At 36.7% G+C, this 24,394-nt stretch overlaps 1 protein-coding gene, 1 long non-coding RNA gene and 1 pseudogene across 2 annotated transcripts; 1 reads left to right on the forward strand and 2 right to left on the reverse strand.

The window, feature by feature from the left end:
- Positions 1–4,157: 4,157 nt before the first annotated feature.
- Positions 4,158–10,301, forward strand: tor2a (torsin family 2, member A). The gene is made up of 5 exons (XM_051676907.1): positions 4,158–4,329; positions 4,727–4,992; positions 5,358–5,533; positions 7,939–8,066; positions 8,576–10,301. The coding sequence occupies exons 1-5, from the start codon at positions 4,182–4,184 to the stop codon at positions 8,818–8,820; spliced, it is 963 nt and encodes a 320-aa protein (XP_051532867.1). The 5' UTR covers positions 4,158–4,181; the 3' UTR covers positions 8,821–10,301.
- A 799-nt stretch (positions 10,302–11,100) lies between these two features.
- On the reverse strand, positions 11,101–15,077 carry LOC127426553 (uncharacterized). The gene is made up of 3 exons (XR_007894801.1): positions 14,416–15,077; positions 11,979–12,129; positions 11,101–11,897 (listed from the first exon to the last, which is right to left on the reverse strand). It is a non-coding gene; the product is annotated as an uncharacterized LOC127426553 (long non-coding RNA).
- Positions 15,078–18,813: 3,736 nt separating this feature from the next.
- LOC127420731 (probable peptidyl-tRNA hydrolase) lies at positions 18,814–24,190 on the reverse strand (annotated as a pseudogene).
- Positions 24,191–24,394: the final 204 nt, after the last annotated feature.

The following is a 24,394-nucleotide window of genomic DNA, read 5'->3' on the forward strand; positions in this document are numbered from 1 at the left end:
TTTTTGTTTGTAGTTGTTTAAGAGAAATAGCAATTTAAAACAAAATGTTTCTTACATTATCTTTGTGGGTCAATTTTCACTCTTACGGGAAGAACCAGTTGTGACCTTTCACCTTTGGACTTTCTGGATGTTATTCAGCTTAAAAAAGTTTTTTGCACATTTATGAATGAAAACTGACCCCAAAAATATTTTATATTTTCTCAAATTTAGTCCCATACATAGCCTCTAGCTTTTCCACTTGCTTCACTGGGTACTGCATCTTTCCCACAAATAGCAGACTTTTCTCTCAAATGGGGTTTGTGCGCAATTGCACACACACACAGTTTTGAACAGGTAATATGTTAGTAAATAAGTTTTTGACAATGGAGCTAAATGCATATAAAGGCCCCCATTGGTAAAATACCAAATGGATGTTATTTTCTTCTAAAACATTACATGGCAGAAAGAACAATTAGGGAACCTTCCTAAACCCCTGTAACACTGCAACAAATTGTTTGACATTAGTGGGAGGTAATGGATTTGTTGCAATGGATGTGCAAAATGGGGGCACTTTGACTGCTGGAAAAGGCAATAGAGATTCATTTCTGAAATAGGCACGTACTAAAATTGTGACTAAAATGTACACTTGATTTTATACAAGCAGAATCAATCAGAAATGTTTGTAATATAGCTGAGATACAATAAAATACCAAAAGTGATTGAAATAAACTTAAATTGAGACATCCTTGGTCAATGTTTTTTTCTTTTATTATTATTTTAAAAAGTCTTTAAAAATTATGTGACTCCATTAATATTTAATATATTTAATTTTCCCTCTATCATTATAGACGTTGGGACTGTAAAGCAGATTTTCATTAAGCGGGATCTTTAGTGTCATTGTACACTAATCAAGAATTCATGCATTTTTAATGGTTTTCAATATGGGTCAAAAGTGACCCGAAGGAAAAAAAGAAGGGTGCAGTTTCTTTAGACAATAGGAGGGTTAAAAGACTATGACTAAAACATCTATCTAAATAATAAAATGTGTAGTTACTGCATTTGCATTTGCAGAGAAGCATATTTTCAGATTGGGTGCACACCCAAATTCTGAGAAAGAAATGTACATCATAAGTCATTGGAAGTCCAGCCTGTTTGTATAGTTTTGCATGGTATTTAACAGAAACTATCCAAAATATGATAAAATGTTGCAAGGGCACTCATAAAAAAAAGTTACCCAGAGAGGATAAACACTGTCTATCCATCCATTTTCTTTAGCTGCTTATCCTATGTTGGGTCACAGGGAGTGGTAGAGCCTATCCCAGCTGTCTTGGGGTGAAGGCAGGGAAACACCCTGGACAGGTGGCCTGTCCATTGTTTTCAAATGTTTATTATTAGTAATATTATAACTTTAGACTTGCATATTTTAATCCCTCTCTGGGAGAGACAAGAACTTTGCCATGGTTAAATTCCATGGTGGCAGGTCCGGAGTAAAATGAACGCTCTCATGTACAGCCTAGGCCACTTTCTTCCATGCCACTGGCAACAACAGCACCTTGCTACGCTTCACTGAGAGCAACATCATCACCCTGCAAGTATTCAACGCTCACGACGGATGCTACAATGGAGAGAATGAGAAAAACAAGATGAAAGCACTTAAAAATTGTAATTTCAGAAATTCAATGTAACAACTTTTGCACACACAAAAAAGACTTTGCACACAAAAATATATATATATATATATATATTATTTTATTTATTTATTGTTTTTTACACAGCACTTTTTTTTTGCACTAAGTTTATGTTGCACACAAAGGAATAAAACTCACAGACACGCGCGAACGGACGAGTAAGGGGCCGTTCACACCGAATGTGTTTTTGTGTGCGTCTGCTCTGTTTTCCCATTGTTTTCCTATGTAAACACATGAATGTCTTTGACATTTGCACCGCGTCTCGCTTTTTCTTCAGCGTCCCACGCAGGTTGCTCTGTTTCATTCTTTGTGCTGTGTCTAGATTGTTTTTATAATAAATAAACAGTGAGTCAAAGCTTTTTTCCCCTTCTGCTCTAGTGTACTAAGGGGTTGCTGTGACTTGTTAAAACTGTGTATATTTACTGTTTCAATACTGTTACGAATGTTGCCAATATGCTATCATAAAATACAGCCTATTGCAACAGTATTTGTTAGGAGAAGAAATTAGATAGTAAGCATTTTTGGGTTCGGGCTTAAAATCTGACGGTATCGTTCGTGCCGGGTAAGGTTGGGCCACACGGTCTCGGGTACGGGTCGGGTTCGGGATTCATTTTAAGGCCCGTGCAGACCTCTAGCCTGGATCCTGATGATGATGACAGCTGAGTGGAGTAATCGTCCTGCTGATCTGCTCTCACACAGACTGATGGATCACCTCTTGCGTTGTCAGGATTGATGTGGAGGGTCCAAATTGACATGGACAAAGGCCATTTTCAAGAGTGCCTCAGATTATGGTGCTTCTATGGCTCCTGAGGTCATTAATAACATGAAAAAATTATTATTACAATTTGAAAAAACTTCTTAAACTACTTCAAAGAGTTCTCATCAAAAAATACTCCATGTGCAGCAATGACAGTTTTGCAGATCCTTGACATTCTAGCTGTCAGTCTGTCCAGATACTCAGGTGACATTTCACCCCACACTTCCTGTAGCACTTGTCATAGATGTGGCTGTCTTGTCGGGCACTTCTCACACACCTTACAGTCTAGCTGATCCCACAAAAGCTCAATGGGGTTAAGATCCATAACACTCTTTTCCAATTATCTGCTGTCCAATGTCTGTGTTTCTTTGCCCACTTTAACCTTTTCTCTTTGTTTTTCTGTTTCAAAAGTGGCTTTTTCTTTGCAATTCTTCCCATAAGGCCAGCACCCCTGAGTCTTCTCTTTACTGTTGTACATGAAACTGGTGTTGAGCGGGTAGAATTCAATGAAGCTGTCAGCTGAGGACATGTGAGGCGTCTGTTTCTTAAACTAGAGACTCTGATGTACTTATCCTCTTGTTTAGTTGTACATCTGGCCTTCCACATCTCTTTCTGTCCTTGTTAGAGCCAGTTGTTCTTTGTCTTTGAAGACTGTAGTGTACACATTTGTATGAAATCTTCAGTTTTTTGGCAATTTCAAGCATTGTATAGCCTTCATTCCTCAAAACAATGATTGACTGATGAGTTTCTAGAGAAAGCTGTTTCTTTTTTCCCATTTTTGACCTAATATTGACTTTATGACATGCCAGTCTATTGCATACTGTGGCAGCTCAAAAACAAACACAAAGACAATGTTAAGCTTCATTTAACGAACCAAATAGCTTTCAACTGTGTTTGATATAATGGCAAGTGATTTTCTAGTACCAAATTAGCAATTTAGCATGATTACTCAAGATGAGGTGCTGGAGTGATGGCTGGTGGAAATGGGGCCTGTCTAGATGTGATAAAAAATGACTTTTTTCAAATAGTGATGGTGCTGGTTTTTTTTTTTTTTTTTTAACATCAGTAATGTCCTGACTATATACTTTGTGATCGGTTGAATGCCGCTTTGGTGAATTAAGCAAAATCTGTACATTATTCCAAATTTTGGCCGCCAGTGTACATTCAATTATTCACTGAAGTGGCATCTTTGATTTTTGACGGAATGAAAACGAGGCTGTGAGTGTCTATTAATGACATCCACTGTATAAAGTTATAAAAGCTCCTAGATCACATCTAATTTTCCACAACTTGTGTTGTCTGGAGTTTTTGTCAACTGAAATTCCTCAGAAAGATATTTTTCAATATTTCGACAGCGGAACGACCCAACAACACTATAAACAACCGTGCAACCCATGGAAGAGAATACATCTATCCCTCACAGCCTTGTTGTACTTCCCGTCCAAAATGAACGATGGCGCTGCTGTGACAAAGCAATGATATTAGGAGGCGCGCTCTTGTGTGGCATACAATCTATCCGTTTTTTAAGTGTTAACATTGCCTCAACCAATACATGGGCGATTGTAGCATTCTGGCTTATTGCATTCAATTCAAAATGACGAGAAAGACTTACTCAATAAATATTTTCATTCTAAAATGTTAAAGTAGCCATTGTTGGGACATATGACCGCTCCACACCATATCATCGTGAAAATCAGTTTGTTGCCCTCTAGTGACTGAGTCGCTGTAGTGCGCTTCCGTCGTCCAGTCAACTCATCATGGAGCTGTGCTCAGAGGGAGTAGCTAACATGATATTTACACTGCTTTTAATTGATTGCACGTCCAGAAGTACCGGTTTTGAGATGAAGTCTATTTTTTGTACCATATCTGACAGCTGCGACTGTGACTTTAAACCGGACATAAAAGGTAAGTACACTACCGGTCATCTGTTCAGCCTGTAGTCAGCTAACGTTAGCTTATCCTGTTTTAACGGAGCTCGAAAAAGACTGTCATATCTTGTTTGTTTGTCAGTCAGGCAAACTACCAAAGAGTTATTACTTTATTGGTATGTGTGTGTTTATTTAGCTGTTCCGATAAAACAAAAGTCTTATGACACAACAATCTTCAACGTTGATACACTATTGATTTTCTCCTTATTTGAAGCCTATACTAAATTCATTTTAAATCATGTAACTCAATACATCTGACAAATTAAGTCCTTGACGTTTCGTGACAGCTGTGCATCCATTGTAACAGCTGTAAGTAACAGCATGCTTTATATAATGTACAATACACCTTATATTCAGCCCAACTGTCTTTACAGGTTTGGAGTGGGACCTTTATAAAAACCTTTATGGTCAACATATGGCTCAGGACATTGTGTCGGAAGCAGTGGTGAACTTTATACAGAATGAAAACCCTGACAGACCACTGGTGCTGTCTTTCCATGGAGCATCTGGGACTGGAAAAAGCCTGGTCAGCTCTATGATGGGAAGACATATCTATGGAACAGCTATGGGCAGTCCGTACATCCATCAGTATGTTCCCACGTTACACTTTCCCTCTGCTGACCGGGTGCAACAATACAGGGTACAACATATTTCATTTACTAATATTGACACAAATTCTATGCAATGAAACATTTACATCAACAGAGCCAGACCGACTGCTGTTGAGTTTGGTAACGGCACAAAATTAAGAAACATAATGCAGACAGACCATTCTGTCATTATTCACTCACCCTCATGTTGTTTCAAATCTGCATGCTGCCTTTTTGTGAAGGAGAGTAATGGTGTAAAAAATGACCGCATACGGGTTTGAATGACATGAGGATGAGCAAATAATGACAAGAGTTTTATTTTTGGGTGAACTATTCCTTTTAGTTTATTCACAGTGTTCATCATGAGTCCATTGCTATCTCTTATTTATTTGTCCCTTTGCTTTTTTGTTCACAGTCAGATCTAAAACACTGGGTCGAGAGAAACCTCACAGCTTGTGCTCGCTCGATCTTCATCTTCGATGAGATGGAGAAGATGCCTCCTGAAGTGATTGATGTTCTCGAACCACATTTAGGCCCCTTTCATGTACTGTTTCAGACAAATTACCGCAAGGCAATTTATATCTTTATCAGGTAAGTTTGAATGAACAGTAGTGTTTTAAAGGCTTCAGGGATGCACCGATGGCTCCGATACTGATGTTTTTAACCAGATCGGGTATCGGTCTGACGAGACCGATCCAAATCCGATACTTTGGATTCCATCAAGCTCCAAAAATGGCATAAAAGCACCATTAAAGTAGTCCATATGACTTTTGCATTTTATTTAAAGTCTCTTGAAGACATGCAATAGTTTTGTGAATCTCAAAAGGCTGCGTTTAATAAATAAATATATATATAGTCTGCTTGCTCAGCGCACTTCAGTAAATGAGCGGTGCTTAGTTGTGTCACACACAGCACGCGCGGCTGATGATGCCCTAATGTTTGCAGCTTTCACAGTGGCTCATATGTGTGAGCGCTCCACACTAACTACATCTTTGATGTAGATGCTCAATAGTTCAGTTCTCTTGTAACATGCATTGAGAACCGGAAGAGCAATTCATCAGATCTTCAATGAAAACCATATTAAACTACTGTGAACTAGCACACACACACACACACACACACACACACACACACTCTAAGGTCACCGTCTTTCTGGAATGTTCCGTCAAAATAAAAGCCCCAGGTTTTCAAATTAAGAAATTACGACTGAAATACATTACTATTATTTAATAAAATTATATATTTTTTTATCGTTAATATTAATAATAACAACAACAATAAGATTTATTTTATTTTTTATATTAAATTACAATAATATTTAAGTTGACTGGGTTCCAAAAAAATAACTGTGTGATTGTGAAGAGGACTGATATCCTATTACAAAAAAAAGTCTGAATCCATTTGGCATTTAGTCCAGTCCTGATAAAAGTTGAAAAATGTGTAAAGAGAACTGGTTTCTTTTCTACTGAAGACTTACAATGAAAATACTGTTAATTTTGTTGCTGCATTATCCATGGACTATTTAATAATTAGGTTAAACTTTATTTTACAGTGTCCTTGTTACAGTTTAATAACACAAGTAAGGACTGATGACACTGTAAAATAAAGTGTTACCTTAATAGGCTACACATTTTTTAAATTATTGTTTTTTGTTTTTGTTACGTTATAATGAATTAATGTGTAGTTAGATGTGTTTGTTTCTTTATGTAAAAAAAGAGTACTCCCAATCAGTTCCACACATTGAGGTACAGATATTCTAAACTGATTAAAAAAACAACGACACTGGTATCCGATTGGTACACTGGTATCGGCCGTTACTGAGAGGTTTGGTATCGGTGCATCCCTAATGGGCTTATTATGCCTATTTCATGCCTTCTAGACATGTGTTGGTGTCCGGTAATACGATATGCTGTGATAATTAAACCAGTGAATTAAACTGTGGAAAAAAATGCGTCAAATTTAGATTTTTCTGAATGCACCGTAGCTTTATTTTCATCAAGGAGAATCAATCACTAAATGCATGTTATTAATTGCAATACTCACTAGTGACTGGTAACTTAATAAAAAACTGCAACATAACTTATAGATGGTTTAATTATGGTTGTAAAATTGATATATCTCGCTTATAATCCTCGCCTATGTAAGTGACACAAGGGATTAAAAATAAAATATATTTTAATCGTCCGCTAAAGACAACATTTGTCGCAAGTTGTGAGCCTTCTAACAGCTTACCTCGATGGAAAATGTATCATCAGAAGTTTAATAACTAGGATACCTAAAGTTCTTTTTCCTCCAGAACTCTGATGACGCATGTCAAATATTCCTCACATTAATGCACTAATTGCCTCGCACTAAAATAAAAATACGACAAACAAGAATACAATTTGTCTTCATGTTTTTGTGGCAGGTAGACTGTCTCAAGTGACACAGTCACCTTCACTGTTATAAGGAAAAATATATGTTTTATATATATATATATATATATATATGTATGTATGTTTTATGGTAATATATTATAAATTATTAATATTTTGTAGTATTTATGGAGAGACTGTTAACAAAACCGATGTGACGAAAAGCATTGCTGAAGAAGGAACGCTTCCAAACCCTTTCTAAAAGGGTAAAATCTGAAGTGTAGGAATATTTTAAGACATAGTGTCCTTTTGATTTGAATATATTTTTTCCTCAAATATTTATTTAGTTAATGTTTATTTATTTATTTATTTTTATTGTGTATTTAATTAAACGTTCATTTAGTTTCTTAAATGTTCAAGGTTTTTTTCAAAGTTACCTTTTTTGTGATCTTTTACTTAAAAGGCCAATTTGATGTTTAAAAAAGTAATTAAACTTGTCAGTAAGAACAACAATAAAGTTTATCTTTCAACCTCTTACATAATCTAATAAAATACTATGAGAATACCGTATACTACGATAAAACTACCGTTAAGCACATGCCTAATGACTTCATCTAAAAGACATTTATTTTTTTGATCTAGTACTGTAGGTCAGGAGGTAATTAACAAAGTTGCGCTGGAGAGTGTGCAAGCAGGAAGAGATCGAGAGGAAATTCGGCCTGAGGAACTGGAGGAGGCTTTGGCTGATGCTGTGTACAACAATAAGAACAGTGAGTGTTGTAGGGCTTAAGGGGATAGTAATGGCTAAAAGGAATAGTTCAACCAAAAAAATGAAAATTCTGTAATCATTTACTCACACTCATTTTGTCTCGAGCCAATATGACTTACTTTCTTCTGTGGAACACAACATTTTAGGGACTGACAACTTCAGTAACCATACACTTTATTGTATGGAAAACATAACCTAAATATCACGTCTTGTGTTCCACGAAAAAAATAAAAAGTCAAACAGGTTTGAAACGACATAAGGGTGAATAAATGACAAAAGAATGTTTATTTTTGGGTGAACTAAACCATTTAAGACGGCATGGAGAATAATAATGCTTAACTAATGGATTTATTCTTTCTTTTCTCTTTTTTTTATTTTTTTTTATTTTTTATTTTTTATTTTTTTATTTTTTTTGTAAAGGCTAGTTGCAAAACTATTATTATCAACAGACGTTGTACCATTTCCTCCTGTAAAGTCTAATCTAATCTGTGAATGAACTTTGTTTCACAGATGGCTTCTACCACTCCAGAATAATTACAGAAAAACTTATCACTCGATTTGTGCCTTTTCTTCCCTTGCGGCGGCATCACATTGAGCGCTGTGCCCAGCGGGAGCTCTGCCAGCGTGGGGAGTGTCAGCGTGTAGATGTGGTATCGTCAGTAGGGGGCGCAATGAATTACATACCACAGGACAGCCAATATTTCTCCAGCACTGGCTGCAAATTAGTGCCTGCTAAAGTTAACCTGTTCCTTTGAGGGCCAGATCTCTCTAGGATCTTACATGACTTATTGCAGATTCAGAGCACAAAGCCCTTTGGGTAGTCGAACTGCAAAGATGAAGCAGCCTCAATTATGGATTTGGACACATTCTTTCAGTTGTATGTTACATCCATGTGGGTAAATTCTGATAATGAGTAATTAATAGATTTCAGAAAGTCACTCTAGCTCTGGATTTTGCTGTTTTTAATCAAGCAATAATAAGCCAGTGGCAAATTAAACAAAGCGGAAATGCACAGAGCTGACCACATATATACAGTCAGAGTTCTCTTGGCTACTAAAACAAACTTTCCAAAAACACTGACCTTTTAGTCAGCGTGCAGTTAATTACACATCAAGTGCATTCAATTTTCTTCTTTTTATTTATTTTATCAGGGGTATTTGTTTAACAATAAAGGTAAGTGCTGTACTTCAGATGCCAACCTTTGGGTGGCAGCAGTACGTTTTTGTTTTTCCCACTATACCCTTGATGTACAGTGAAATGTGTTTTGTTTTTTTTTACCTTATTTCATATGTATGTAAATTATGTATAATGCTTTTTTTAATATTTAAATAGGTTTACAAGTTTGAACCAGAGAAATCAGAAAGTTGAATATAGCATCTCTTTCAGTAAAAATGTAATTTTGTTGTTAGATGCATAAGTGCGTCTTAAAAAATCTTAAGATCTTAATGGCAATAAGACTTATGTGCTGCCACATCTGCTCTTTTGTCTAAAAAGCCACACTGTCCCGTTTGATTGAAGCAGGCTGTCAGTTTTTGTATATTATTTGAAATTACTTGAATTATTTTAATTGTTTCAATGTGATTACTGTGCTATTGTCCTTCTCCTTGAAACATTTTCCATATGAAACTCAAACTCCAAATTAGTATAATGAAAAGAAAATGTGTATTGAGAACTTTTTTCTCAGTATACACATCAAGATAAAATATTGCAGTGGTGTATTGTAAAACACTTTTCCATTTATGGAAAAATGTATATTTTTTTAAACACTAAAGGGAAATTGAAAGATGAAAATTTAATCAAAGGTAAAAAATAAAAAAAAGTTACTGTAAGCATTTTTAACTTTTAATTTCAGCAAATAATAATCACTGGAATCCAGGTGAACCAATTGTATCAGCTAATGGCAATTCATTTGTGCATGAAGTGCATTGATATTAACAAGAGAATTCTAGTGTTACTCATTTTTGTTTACATTGTACAGTTATTCTGCACATGCATTTCAGAGTAGCTTGCATTGTGATGTAATTCATTTGTTAAAGCATAAACCTTTTTTCTGCACTTTTGTTAATGATTTGATCATCCCTTACCTATTATTTTTTTTATTGTTTTTTTTTTATTACTTAATTTAAATTGAATCTTGTACAGTTAAATGAAATGAAGACACTTTATTGCTGCACATCAGTGGCAGAATAAAATCAAGTTTCTTCTTTTGAACTTGTGTATCTGATGTTTTAAATTGACAAAATAAGTTTATTTTTACTCATTTTGACTATAATGAATTTCTACTCTGCTTGCAAGCTTTGTCTTATTCATATGTTTCTGAAACACATATGGCTAGTCCTTGTATCTTACTGTGTAACTGTGTTAAACATGGACTGAATGATAGGATAGCCCCCTACCAACCTAAGAATCTGAAAAACAATATAGACCCGATGTAAAACTCTGCTGGATTTGCTCCTACTCTTGCCAAAGAAAGTTTCTCAGCAGGAAATGTTAGCAGGTGGTCGGTGGTCTGTAGAAGGTTAATGCGAGAGACACCAGAACTGTGAGGTAGACATAAAGTCCTTCTAAGAACATGTTGAATTTTGTGGATAAGCTCTTAACATAAAGCTTTTTCTACTATTTCACCTGAGTAAAAAGCACTAATACCCACTTTGATGACTTAATCGGTCCCATCTCTGTTTACCAGGAGGAAGTATAGAGAGAATACTAACTCACCTTGGGTGGCATTGAAGGGGGATTTTCAAATGTTGCAGGACTGTTACAAAAAGCCACCAGATAATACCAGGCTGACCCCCTCCCTTCTCCAAACCTTTGCTCTTAGGTTGACCCCTGTGCTCCTGTTCACACGCTCTCCAAGGTGGCTGCCCTTGGCTGGTCACTGGCCCCTTCATTCGGACACCACTCCATTCTGTCCCAAATCAGGTTTAAAAAGGCAAACCCCCTCCACCACTCCCATCTGGCCTGGCTACAATGGCCCCTACCCTCCGTCAACATCTGTGAGCACCCCTCTGTCTCCTCTTTTTCTCCCTAACCACCCCATTATTGGCTTTCTTTCACTTGTAAATGTGCCCAGTCCTAGTGCTGATGAGGCTTTCATCTGAATGGCCAGGGTCAGGCCGGACTTAGCGGCTGGCTTAGAGGTGGGACGGAGGATGCGGCAGGCCTTGTGTGGCCCTAAGATGAAAAACAATCAGTGCACAGAAAGAAGTCCTTTTGAGGTGCATTCAGCTGTTGGTTGGCGAAACCAACTTTTGCCTCTTTCTGGCTATGCTTCAGGGTTTTTTTTGGTGGCGTTTAGTGTGGTTATGCATTAATAACTATAAGTTGTATACTTATTGTCATTATTAACATTACATTTGTCATTTTAATTTTGGAAACTCAAGAGTTTTCCCATCAGTTATTACTAAACTTTTAGTTTGTTACTGTACATCCTCAAACAATTCTAATTTCAAAAGAGTCACATTTCCGTTACATTTATGTACTTGGCAGTCACTTTTAACCAAAGCAACTTACAGTGCATTCAAGCTATACAGTTTATCATCACATGTGTTCCCTGAGAATCTAACCCATGACCTTTGTGTTGTTAGCACCTTGCTCTACCAGATGAGCTACGGGAATATTTCCATCATGTCATGCACTTGTGAGATTACTTCTGGACTGTGTAACTCTTCCTCTCTGTTCTCACCCAAACAATGGGTGGTTACCACAGCATTGGAGTCTCCAGGACAACAGGTGAACAAAGGGCGAGAGGAGGGGGGAATGTTGAGGGAGGGGTGGAGGGGGCATTGGGGATGCCCTTGGCCTCTGTGTGGTCAGTGGGGGGTATGGGCCTCTGGAGGATATATAAGAACATGTCTGTCAGAAATCTGTCCCTCTTTGCAGACATAAAATGATTGATAATCCTCTAACTTACTGAGAATCCCAGCACTCAGATACTCTGACTCTGTCACATCTTCCCTCTGGATGATGTATGGCCTCATTTGCTTCTAAGTGAGGTAGTTGCAATGATAAGTGCAGATTCCTCTAACGCAGCAGTGATGCAGTATATTTTTTTATATCAGTCTCTGTGAACCCAATGGAATTCATGGGATAGAAGAAACGATTGATTCGGTTATTAATTCAAGCCATAATCATTTTAATAATGTGGTATTAATATTTAGCAAATTTAAGTTTTTATAGACATTTTAAAATAATGTTATTAAAATAAATATAAATATATTTTATATATATAGAGAGAGAGAGAGAGAGGAAAATATAAACAACTGAATTAATGTTCATGTAGAGATAAACATACAAAAAAATAGACTAAACAGTAATGAGAAGGATCTACCAGATTAATATAAACATGTGAACAGAGCTGTCCATAAAATGGCAATGACCAAAGACATAGGCTAGTATTACTTTGAATACACATGGAATAACATAGAATAAAAAAAATAAAAAAACATGTAATATGTAAAATATAAATTATTGCTAAGCATAGCAAAATATATTTTGAAGTAGTTTTTGTAACAAGTTTTGGACCTAATAAATTTAAATGTAATTTGATTACTATTTAATAGCTATTTTATCGTGGCTTAAATCTATTTAAGAAAAAGGTTTCAAAGACCCATCATAATTTTACCATAGGTTATTACTAGATATAGCTGCATTGAAGAAAAAAAATAAAAAATAAAACGTATTCAACAACCAGTAGCAGTCAAATAGTAGGCTATAGGCTACTGGTCTCAAGAAAGTGATTTTTTTGTTATTATTATTAAAAGTAATAAAGTATTGTGCAATTGCATGCAAATTATGCATTCGTTTAATGCTCTTCTATTGTTATAAATGGCTCCTTTTAAAAGATCAAAGATCTGACTTGCGTGTAAAACTAATCTTGTCTAATCCTATTGGATTAACACGCTTTTTTCTTTGTTATCCTCAAGTCTGTACCGGACACCTCATACATTGGCAGTAAATGTGACAAAATAGTAAAAATCCTGTCAGCTCATGTTATACACTGAGGCTTAAAAAAAAATAATAATTTAAACAAACTTGATATTCTAAACAATTCATCTGAATACATTTTTCATGAAGTAATTTTGATGAGGTAGGCCTAATGGAAATATAGGCTGTGGATGAAGAATTTTTGAACGTAGATAATTATGCAGGAGATCTGGAGAATCAAATCTAATTTTGTGAAATAAATTTGTGCACGTATTTTACATTGCCTAAATATATATAGGCTATATATTTCTTCCAAAAAAGACAAGCGTGCTGTGTGGTGCTGAATTTGCCTGTTCATGTTATATTGTTTTTTATGTTTTGTAGCTTTAGAAATCCAAACAAACCAACGGAAAATAGTCGTTTTCGAAAATTAAAATGAAAACAACAACAACAACAACAACAACATATAATTACTAAATAAACAAATCATCTAAGCCTACATACTTTATCTAGTGTTTCCGTGTTATGAAGCTAAATTTCAGGCAAACCCGTTTTTATATTGTCAATTCAACACATCAACAACAAACCATCACATGAAAACGACAAATACAACAAAACGAATCTATTGATTAAGTATTGCTTTTAATAGACTGATGACAGTCAGACAATTAAGTCAACTAAACGGTTTGCTTTAACATGCCATTTTAAATATCAATATTAAACAGTTCTTTAATATTAAATACTAACATTATATCATAATAATAGGCCTACATAGATAGGCTACAATTGATATGATCAGCAGTGCTGATGGGAGATGCATGGGAACCTCCAGCAACAGATGTCCATGCACAATTCTCGACTTATCGTTTGACATTTTACAAGAATTGCGTTTGGACAATCAGCTGCTTGGGCTCATATTTCCACACACAGCACCACTGTTGAAATACATCCACTGTACATATTCAGACGATTCGGGATCCATGCGTTTGTGTGTCCTCGTGTGTTTTCTGCTCTTTGGTGGGAAAATTAGGCCGTGAACCACACAGTTTTTAGAGGAGAATTTTGGCCTGTCAGCTTTTAATATATCGGCTATATTTTACATATATTTTAAACACTTTTGCGATCAAATAACATTATACTGTTTCTCGGTCTACTTTTCGTTCAACTGAGATATACCACAATAGCACGCAACGAAATCAACGCTGAATACACTGTAGCCATATAGTGTTGTTATCTTACCAAAAACAACATTTCTGCAGACTTATTAGGGTTTGGTAGTTGTTTTGGTCATTTCAATAATAAAGGTTCAATTAAATCAGGTTTCAACGGAGAAATAAGGTTTAGCTACATTAACCAATAGCTAAATCATAAAATCTCATCAGTAGCCTAAATTCGTTCCAGTACAACAAATAATAAATTTTTACCTAAAGCAATTTATAAAAATTCTCCTTTTCTCGTGAAAGAAATCAGCAAGCTTTGTCGATGTTGATGATCATTAGGAGGGTTGTGCTGCACCATCATGAGGCACTTTCTTCAGCTGATCGTGTATTTGCTCGGCGATTCGCCATTTCTGCACCTGTGAGATGCTCCGTTTTCTGATCAAGCGTGGGAGACCAAAAACGAAAAAAAAAAAAGAGAGAGAGAAACATCCTGCTGTGCGTCAAATGCCTCCATTAGGTGTTTTGACTCACGCGTCTCCAACTTCATCTGTGTTGGATTAATGCGCAAAATTAAATGCAGAAAGTTCTTCCGTGCATTTAAGACACGACGTGTGGCACTTAAAGACCATGTTAGTGAGGATCGAAACAAGACTCTGATTCATACATTAATTGCCTTAGAGAACTCGCATCCAATGGACTGCCTGCATTTCTGTCCAAAGGATGTATCCGAAGGCTCCCGTGACAATTGCGCAGCTCCCTAAACAAACGGCGAGCTCGAGAGTGGGGTCGATGGTCGCTTGGTACGAGATTTGAATAACACACCACTGAGTGATAAATGGCCATTGTGATGAGAAGGGGACGAGTATCCACTGTCTCATTCGGCGCACTGACCAGCAGCTGCGCTGGGACCAGTCACCTCTTAAAGAAACAAGGCTCTATTTTTTGCCCATTGCAATTACAATCCAGCAGTGTCTGTACTGTCATTACGCATAGTTTCCCTTTATTATGGGCTCTCAAAAGCCACTCGTGTCAGGGATTACCTGGCACTTTACCACAAAGGAATTGTTCATTAACAGTTCATAAGTAAAGTGTTTTACAGGCGCATAAAGAAACTCTGAAATATAAGCTATTTTGTAATGTCAACTGCATATAGCTCATAGCAAGAAAGTTCTTGTAAAATAAGGTCCTTTGTAGGAGAATGAAGAAGGCGACGGGAGATGCTGATTCTCTGATAAGTATTTTCCTACTCTCATTTAAAATTGAAAGCAAATGTTATATGAGCTGCAAAATTTGCTGACTGTGTTTTTGTTTTTCAATTACTGTGGAGACTAAATCAAACTGAATTTTGTCTTGGCAAAGGCTTTATGTAAGCTATTACTTTAAATATTTTTTGTAAAACAGGAAAGACCCCCTAGGAGGCTCAAAACATTACCCTGAATATATTTGCACTTTTGAATTAGCCTGTGTCTCCAGTCCTGCCAGTAACCTCTGGTCTAAGTATTGTTAGAGCTGTGAGTGACCATTCAGAAAAACTGGGAATGGTCCATTGTAAAAGATAGCTAAGGGAAGCCGATAAAGTGTAACTAGCTGTAATGTTGAAAATCTGTCACAAATTATATTTTCTTTGAAGCTGTTGAAACTACACACCCCACCCCAATGCGACAACCCAGCGGTGGCGTCAGAACCAACATGATATACCGATTTCGGCTGAAGAAAAATCGGCACGCACTTGCCGATTTTTATGTGCGATCAGGCTGTCAGAACAGCCCAGCTGATGAGTTACCTGAAGCTTACTTTTTGGATCGACAAATTGGAGGATTTATTCGGTGAAATAAGGTTTGTGTCAGCGTTTTTTTTTTATTTATTTTTTTTAATCTATAATATAATTACTGTACACCAGAAAATGCAAAGATACCATTCCATAATCAGAACTGGACAGCTCATATGACATCAGCTGTTATTAGATGTCACACCAGCTTCGTGAGCTTTGGTTTTGCTTGTCTGTAATGCCCACTGGAGGCTGATTAGGTTTATTTACTTTTCTGATTTTTTTAGTAATGCAAATTACTCCTTTTGGTGAAATTTGCCATTTTGAATCCAAAATATTTCCTACATGATTAATTTATTTCATGCCATGTATCACCCTGTCTACACTGGATGCAAGATAACTATTAATGAATAAATAAATTATGAGCCATCAAATATTAGAATCAAAGTCTGAGTTTTCCTTTGTACTTTAAAACCATCACCAGTGAGGCAAACACTTGTGTGAAAAATCAGAAACTGGTGCAAACTTCGACCTGTCATTGCACAGAAACATTTAAATTTATTCACCATGCTTCCAGTATTCTGATGACTGTCTGTTAGATTGCTAACATTATGGGTTGATATCTTTCTTTATCCTTTTTGCTTTTTTTTTGTAGGTTGGAACAAATATGGTGGAGTACCTCCCGCAGTCTGAGGTGTCAAGGCTTATTCCCCTAAACCCTACACTCAGCAAAACAGGCCTGCACATAAAAATGTAAATTCTTATTTTAATCTAATTAATTTTATGGATTTTATTCATTCCTTACATAAAAAGTGTTCTAATAATAGACATTTAAAGGGCCAGTTCACCCAAAAATGAAAATACTCTCATCATTTACTCCCTCTCATGCCATTCCAGATGTGTACGACTTAGTGCATAACACAAATGAAGTTTTTAAGAAGTATATTTCAGCTCTCTAGGTCCATACAATACAACTGAATGATGATCAAAATGTGAAGCTCCAAACAGCACATAAATGCAGCATAAAAGTAATCCATATGGTTTCAGTGGTTAAATGACGGTGAAAGTGAGAAACACAGTATTTAAGTCCTTTTTTCTCACTATAAATCTTCACTTTCACATCTAGAAGTCACATGTGGCACCTGTTTAGTTTTTTCTTTCAGATGTGAAAGTGGAGATTTAGAGTAAGAAAGGACTTAAATATTGAACTATTTCTCACCCACATCTATCATATCACTTTTGAAGACATGGATTTAACAACTGGAGTCTTATGGATTATTTTCATGCTGCCCTTATGTACCTTTTAGAGCTTCAGAGTTCTGGCCACTATTCACTTGCATATAATGGACCATTAGAGCTGAGATATTCTGAACAAAAACAAACAATTTTAGAAGCAGAATATAGGCATACACATCTGGGATGAAGGCGAGTAAATGAGAGATTTTTCATTCGTGGGTGAAGTTTCCTTTTAATAATACAATGGGTGTTTAATGTTTTAACGCTTAGTGTATTTAAATTTAATTATAAATGTTACTTTATTGTTCTACATACTGTTTATTAAGACATTTGTAAAATTGTTTAAATGTACTTATTGAATGTATTTATATTCATCCAAAAATAAAGGAGCTACCATGTTTACACATTTGTTTATTGTGTGGTTCATTTTACAATAGTTTTTAAGGATAAAACAATCTGAAAATATTAACCGTTTATGAGATCAAATTAACCCAGCATCCCTGTAAAAATTAACCTGCATTTGGGTTGAATACATAATACATTTGCTGGGTTAAAATGAACAACCCAACTTACTGGGTTAGTTTAGCCCAACGTGTGTTCTGTCCCATATGTAAACAGAGGCTGGGCTAAAAACAACCCAATTTGGGTTATTTTTAACCCAGCATTTTTTAGAGTGTATGTTTTTGTATTGGTACAAAACCTTTGGCACTTAGATTTGTAGTGCTCTCAGTTGGTAGCCTCCGACACCCCAAACCTGTCAGAAAGCTCCACATACGATTTATTTATATCACTGATCATTACCATTTGCAGTCCTCATCACTTATTAATCAGAACCGAGTTTTATAGCGCAATTACAGGAGTGGGTTATTTAATATAATAATTGCCCTGTGCCAATACAGAATGATACATTTGTTTTAAAGTTTATGAAACAATTTGCTTGGACATGGACATGATCGATTCAATTTTCATCAGCATTTGTCAATTCCATGAAAAAACAAAGGTGATTCTTTCATCTATAAACTTGCTATGTATTCCACTACAGATTACAGAATACATGTTGTAAAATGTAATTTGTAATGTATTCCGTTAGATTACTCAAGATCAGTAACGTATTCTAAATACTTTGGATTACTTCTTCAGCACTGGTAGATTTTTTCACTTGTTTTGACTATAAAAACTCTGCCAGTACAGTTAGACAAAATACACATGTTAAAAATACATTCCCTGAAAAACCTAAATATCTTATGCAGTGTTGTTTCTAAAACAAGATAAATCAAACTGATCTTGTTTTAAGGATTTTTAGATATTTTATACAGGAAAACAATACAAAAATTATTATCAAGAATAAGATTGTTTGCCCTAATATCAAAGGTCTTACTAGAAAAAAAGAAATTATGATCTAACGTGAATTTTCTTGATAAAAAAATATGACCGTGCCTGGTAACATATGCATGTAAAATAGCTAGAAATAGCCCATCTACAGGCTGTTGCATCCAAATAAATCTTCTAAACTTCAAAAGATGGCAGTCCTGTACTGATGGTACCTCTCACAGATATTAAACACTGTATCCTAACAAAACTCTACTCCTTCAGAACAAAGACAGTAATCAAAAACACCATTTATCATAACATGAAGTCATTTTTGCATCAGCCATTCTGTGGTCTGCCCTAAGGTGGTCAAAGTGTCCATTCTTTATCTTGGGTGATGCTCTCCTTCCCTCACCGTGGGATCATTCCATCATACCAAAACTCCTTCAGAACAGAATACAGTTATATAAAGATATTTTGTATGGTAACAGGAGCTCAGTTCTGTTTCTGCTCTTCTGTGATGCCCTGAGGATGCGAAAGTGTCTTTTCTTTATTCTTTCGTGACACTCTCCTTCCCTCTGCTGGGTAAGTCTGGGGTTGTGCGTCTGTGAGATATGTCAGCAGAACATCCACTCTCTGCTTCATGACATAGTCCAGAACTTTTTGTTCCTCATGTGAAAAACGTCCCAAATGTTTAACCTGATGGTCGTCCAATACCAATATGCAATCATGGCATTACCTGGAGGCACAAGGTGTGTGTTGTTATTATGAATGTTACAGCAAATAACAGTTTTGCTCTATAAAAACATTCACTTACATCAGTATTAAGGCAATCCACATAAGATCTCACATATTGTGACCCCTGGCAGTAAATTAATGTGAGACAAGATCAGACCAATTGGCAAATTAAAATGGAATAATATTACACATACTGTATTACGGGAGAAATTTAAATCAATGTTTTCTTTCGCCTTGCACTTCCACTGTGTAAAAACTTCACAAGCGGATTGTCAAGCTCGTCATGAATCAAGAGAATATGTTCTGGCTGAATTAAATATTTGCTGGCTGGAAAAATTAACAAAAGTAACTAATAGTAAGAAAAACTAATGGGCATATATACACACACATAAATACACATACAGTATATACATACATAAATTCAGATTTTCACATTAGAAAAATAGCATAAATGAAAATGAAGTGGGTGGAACAGTCTTACAGTTTAAAACATGTAGATGTAATCAACCAGAGACAAGTTATGCCAATATAAGACAATACAATGTGTCTCGCACCAGCTTTTGCCACGCTCACGCCATTGATGTTCATGAGCTACTTGGGCCATAGAAAAAACAACTGAATATCTTGAAACTCTGTTACAATGACCTCCCCAGACACTTGTCGGTCTGATTTCCAGCCATCCGATGCTCTCAAATGTTCAACTAATGTTGTGAGAACAGCCACATCAACACTATGTCAAGAGCCATTCATGCCAGGATTTCCCAGACCTACAATGTGAAACAAAGAAGCATGAGTTCTAAGGCATGAGTTCTAAGACCCTGATTAGAACAGTCATTCTGCACTGGCAATGCTGTATCGTACTATACTGTAATATATGGGTGTTTCTTCCGGCACTTTTAGCATCATGGACGTCTAGAAAGTAATGTTTTGTTAAAGCATTATTTTACTTTTTTTTTCTTTCTTTTTGTGTGTGTGTGTGTGTGTGTGTGTGTGTGTGTTCCAACAATGCCCAACAGTGTAGCCTATGTACATGCATCAGAGTGGATTTATGTATTCCCACCACAGTGACATTTCCACAACATCTCAAATTCTGTATATTGTGTAACAGAATTCTGTGGTGAAAATTTATGTGATGGAAATGACATTTTTGGCCAAACATGGGTCATTTCTTTCATAGCTAACATTTTATGTATCCTAAATGCATATCATATTTTCACATGTTTATATAATTTGGCAAAATTGTAGCTTGATTGGAAAGACACACAGTAAAAATATTCTGTTCACAAGTGATTTTCCTTGATTTTTCTTCAAACGTCACATCGTTTACAAGTGCACTAATCTTTGAAAAAATGTAGTGGAAATAACACCACAACTGTGGGACAGTTGTAATTCTTGAAACATTAATAGAAATAATTCACACAATACGCCTAAATATGGAAATGGATATGTTAATTTCACTCTTTGTTTAGATTATCATAGTTTCAATCATGTATACAACTTGCATTTATGATGTATTTTCACGGTTTTATATTGATGCCATTGTAGAAATGTAGTATTCACAGTCAGCCATGATTACTTTAATCAATGAGTGAAAGTGTCAAATAACTTCAGGAGAAAAGACAGAGAACACAGTCCCATCACTATCAATGGAGCACCAGTGGAGAGAGTCAGCAGCTTCAAGTTCCTGGGTGTCCACATCTCTGAGGAACTCACATGGTCCATCCACACTGAAGTCCTTGTGTAGAAGGCTCATCAGCGCCTCTTCTTCCTGAGATGGCTGAGGAAGTTTGGAATGAACCGCCACATCCTCACACGGTTCTACACCTGCACTGTGGAGAGCATCCTGACTGGCTGCATCTCCGCCTGGTACGGCAATAGCACAGCCCACAACCGCAAAGCACTGCAAAGGGTGGTGCGAACTGCCAGACACATCATTGGAGGTGAGCTTCCCTCCCTCCAGGAAATATATACAAGGTGGTGTGTGAAAAAAGCTCGGAGGATCATCAGAGACTCCAGCCACCCGAGCCATGGGCTGCTCTCACTGCTACCATCAGGTAGGCGGTATCGCAGCATCAGGACCCGCACCAGCCGACTTCATGATAGCTTCTTACCCCAAGCAATCAGACTTCTGAACTCTTGATCTCCCACGATCAAATACATCAGCACTGCACTTTATTACCCTTACTCTTATATCTCACACCGGACTGTCATAAATTATATTATTATTATATTATATTCTCTCTTAACAACTGACTATCAACCGACAGCCTGAATGTCAATACAGTACAATACTGTACATTCTACATATATATATACTTTTTTTTTTATATATATTTTTATTTTTATTGAATAATGTGTATCTGTATAGTGCGTATTGTATACTGTACAGTGTATATTATTATTTGTATATTGTTGAGTGTAATTATGTGTATAACAGATGTTTAATTGTGCTGTGTTAATTTGATGTTATTGTAAATTGGTATATGTCGCATCACTGTCACGACTGCTATGTTGATCGGAACTGCACCCAAGAATTTCACACACCATTGCACTTGTGTATATGGCTGTGTGACAATAAAGTGATTTGATTTGATTTGATTTGATTTGATAACAGGACAGTTACTGAGATTAAGTGAGTAGTATTCGGCTGGTCGTGTGATTCTAACATGGCAGCCCCCATGTGCGGACCCTCTCCATGTAGATTAAAACAGCTTTTGTTGAAATCTGTTAGTTTTGATAAATAAATTTAAAAAATCAACCCCTGGGACGTACAATCAAAATCAAATCAAATCAAATCACTTTTATTTACAAGTGCCTGAAGTTGAAAAAACACCCATTAATGATAGGCTACATAAGGAGTATGAATAAGATATCAAAGCCCGGATTCATAATGCTAAGTAGAAACAGGGCTTAAAATTAACTTTTTGGGTCACAGTCCACTGTGGCTAGTGGTATTACAAAGTCACTAGACATTCAGCATTTTCACAAGCCAAAATCCCCTGCCCCACAAAAACTGATAAAGGTAACGAGACTGTAACTGCATGCATTTCTTTGGACATTTTATTTGAATAAGAAAGATCTGAGTTCAGCAGGATGCAGGCCTAATGATTTTAAATCACCTTTAAATCTGAAGGCAAACATGGCCAGTTAGAAGAGTAGTAGGATAGAACAGGAGGAAAATTGTCAATAATTAGTCCATTTGTCCATGGAAGTCCAGATGGTAACCCCTTTAACCATTCTTAATTGTACTTGCCTTCATGAAAGTTTACCATTGGGAAGGTTGGTCAAACGTCCCATTATTTCCAGAACAGTGCCGTATTTAAGCACTTTTTCTAGTGTCCGGCTTATTCTGAAAAAATTGTGTTTTGTCCCATATTTCCCATCTCCTAAAATTTCTCTATCGCCTATGCAGCTTTCTCAGTCACATGAGTATTCTAATCAAAGGTAGCCAAGGATACAGCTTGTAAGACCAATAATTTCACACTGTGTTATTTGAAGTACATGATTGGAATAAACTATCCAATCACAATCTCCTATCAATAGACGTCCAGTTAGTGAACTGATTGAAGAGTCAGTTTGAAAGAGCACACAGATGAAACTGTGGCTGGAAAAATGTCAAGGAAGCTTGCATGTACATTTAATGAGGATCATCAAAAAGAGTTTATATTTCTAAAAAAGGAATCACAGACAGAGCCTAGTAAAGTGAGGTGTGAGATTTGTGGAGCTAGCTTTTTTATCGCCCATGGAGGCCGCATCAACATCGTGCAGCATGTTCATACAAAAAAGCATGTGGATGCTGCTAAAAGTATGTGTGTTAGCGATTTTTTTGTGAAGCAAAGTTCTGAATCTGACAAGATGCACGCAAGTGAAGGACTTTTTGCTTATCATTCTGATGTGCCATAGCTTTGCACATTCATGACCAGAGAAAAGTCTTGCAGGCCAGGCTGGAGGAATCATTCATACCCTCTGACATTAAAAAGCAGTTGGATGGTCTGGTTGAAGCTGGTGACATGCAAGCGAATGATATCTTTTGTGCAGTGAGAAACTTTTAGCATCGGTGGATTACCTCCAAAATTGGAGCCGCTCATTGGAGAACACAGAAAAACTTGAATGGGCCCTAATGAGAGACATCCCAGAGTGGAAAGACATTCAGAGCAGCCTCGAACACTTCTACTCGAGAATCCCCGCAATCAGTTTGATTGACGAAACCACGCTCTTTGATGAGTGGGCTTGCGTGAAAAACATTGTCACTCGTCGCATCACTGAGTGGAACACGAACAAGATGGCCGGGTCTGAGAGATGTACAGTTATTTTTCGTGAGCTGGAGACCAAGACCATCAACTTCGGAGTCTTAGCCAAGGTCGTGGAGTTTGTTTTATTCCTGCCAGGGACAGCTGCATCTGTGGAGCGTGTTCTCATTAATGAACGCTGAGAAAAATTGCTGCCAGCGAAAAGTACAAGGTGACAACAGTTATACGCGGATGCACCCTCTACTTCGCATTAATTTGCGCTAGGTAAGGCTATGTCAGTTTCATTTTTCCTGGGAGGGGGCTGTCCTGTTTTCCACAAACAGGAATCTGGTCACCCTACCATTGGGTCTACCATTTTTTTTTAACAGTGGCATTTGTAATAAAACAACAATCATACCATGGATGGCTCAACATTATTACTATGGTTAGGCTAATGTAGATAGTCTTTCTTAAAAAATAAACTATAGTATTTGAAAAGACTAATAGCCTAAACCCATTTAGAAACCTTTAACTACAACTTTCACAGTAATAATTCCATTGAGTACGAAAAGAGATGTTAGATTGAACTCAGTCACCATTAACTGGAGAGGGGGTAAAATATTTCTGTGGCAGACCTACCACTGCCGCTGGCAGCTTTCACTCGGCTATCACTCGACCTGCCACTGCCGCAAGCAGCTCTCACTCGACCCGCCACGGCTCTCACTCGACCTGCGCCTCCCTCTTGATCCGTCAGCGTCATAGACAGCTCCAACTCACACCGTCACCGTTACTTGCGCCTCTCTTTCGATCTTTAGTCCTGTTTTAAATATTTGTTAAGGGCTTATACATTTCTTATTTTTAAATAAGTGTTCTTTGTTTTTTTAAAGGATTAAAAGTTGCAGTCCAAAATGGTTCTGATGACTACTGGTATCTGCCTTGTAGCAGCATGGTTCATCTGACAGCT

Source organism: Myxocyprinus asiaticus, chromosome 3 (assembly GCF_019703515.2).
Source record: "Myxocyprinus asiaticus isolate MX2 ecotype Aquarium Trade chromosome 3, UBuf_Myxa_2, whole genome shotgun sequence".
Lineage (NCBI taxonomy): Eukaryota > Metazoa > Chordata > Actinopteri > Cypriniformes > Catostomidae > Myxocyprinus > Myxocyprinus asiaticus.

Excerpts from the sequence above, each read along its gene's own strand:
- tor2a (XM_051676907.1), top strand. The coding sequence starts at position 4,182 with ATGGAGCTGTGCTCAGAGGGAGTAGCTAACATGATATTTACACTGCTT. Across the intron at positions 4,993-5,357 it reads ACCGGGTGCAACAATACAGG|TCAGATCTAAAACACTGGGT; the intron begins GTACAACATATT and ends TTTTGTTCACAG. Across the intron at positions 8,067-8,575 it reads TGTGTACAACAATAAGAACA|ATGGCTTCTACCACTCCAGA; the intron begins GTGAGTGTTGTA and ends TTTGTTTCACAG.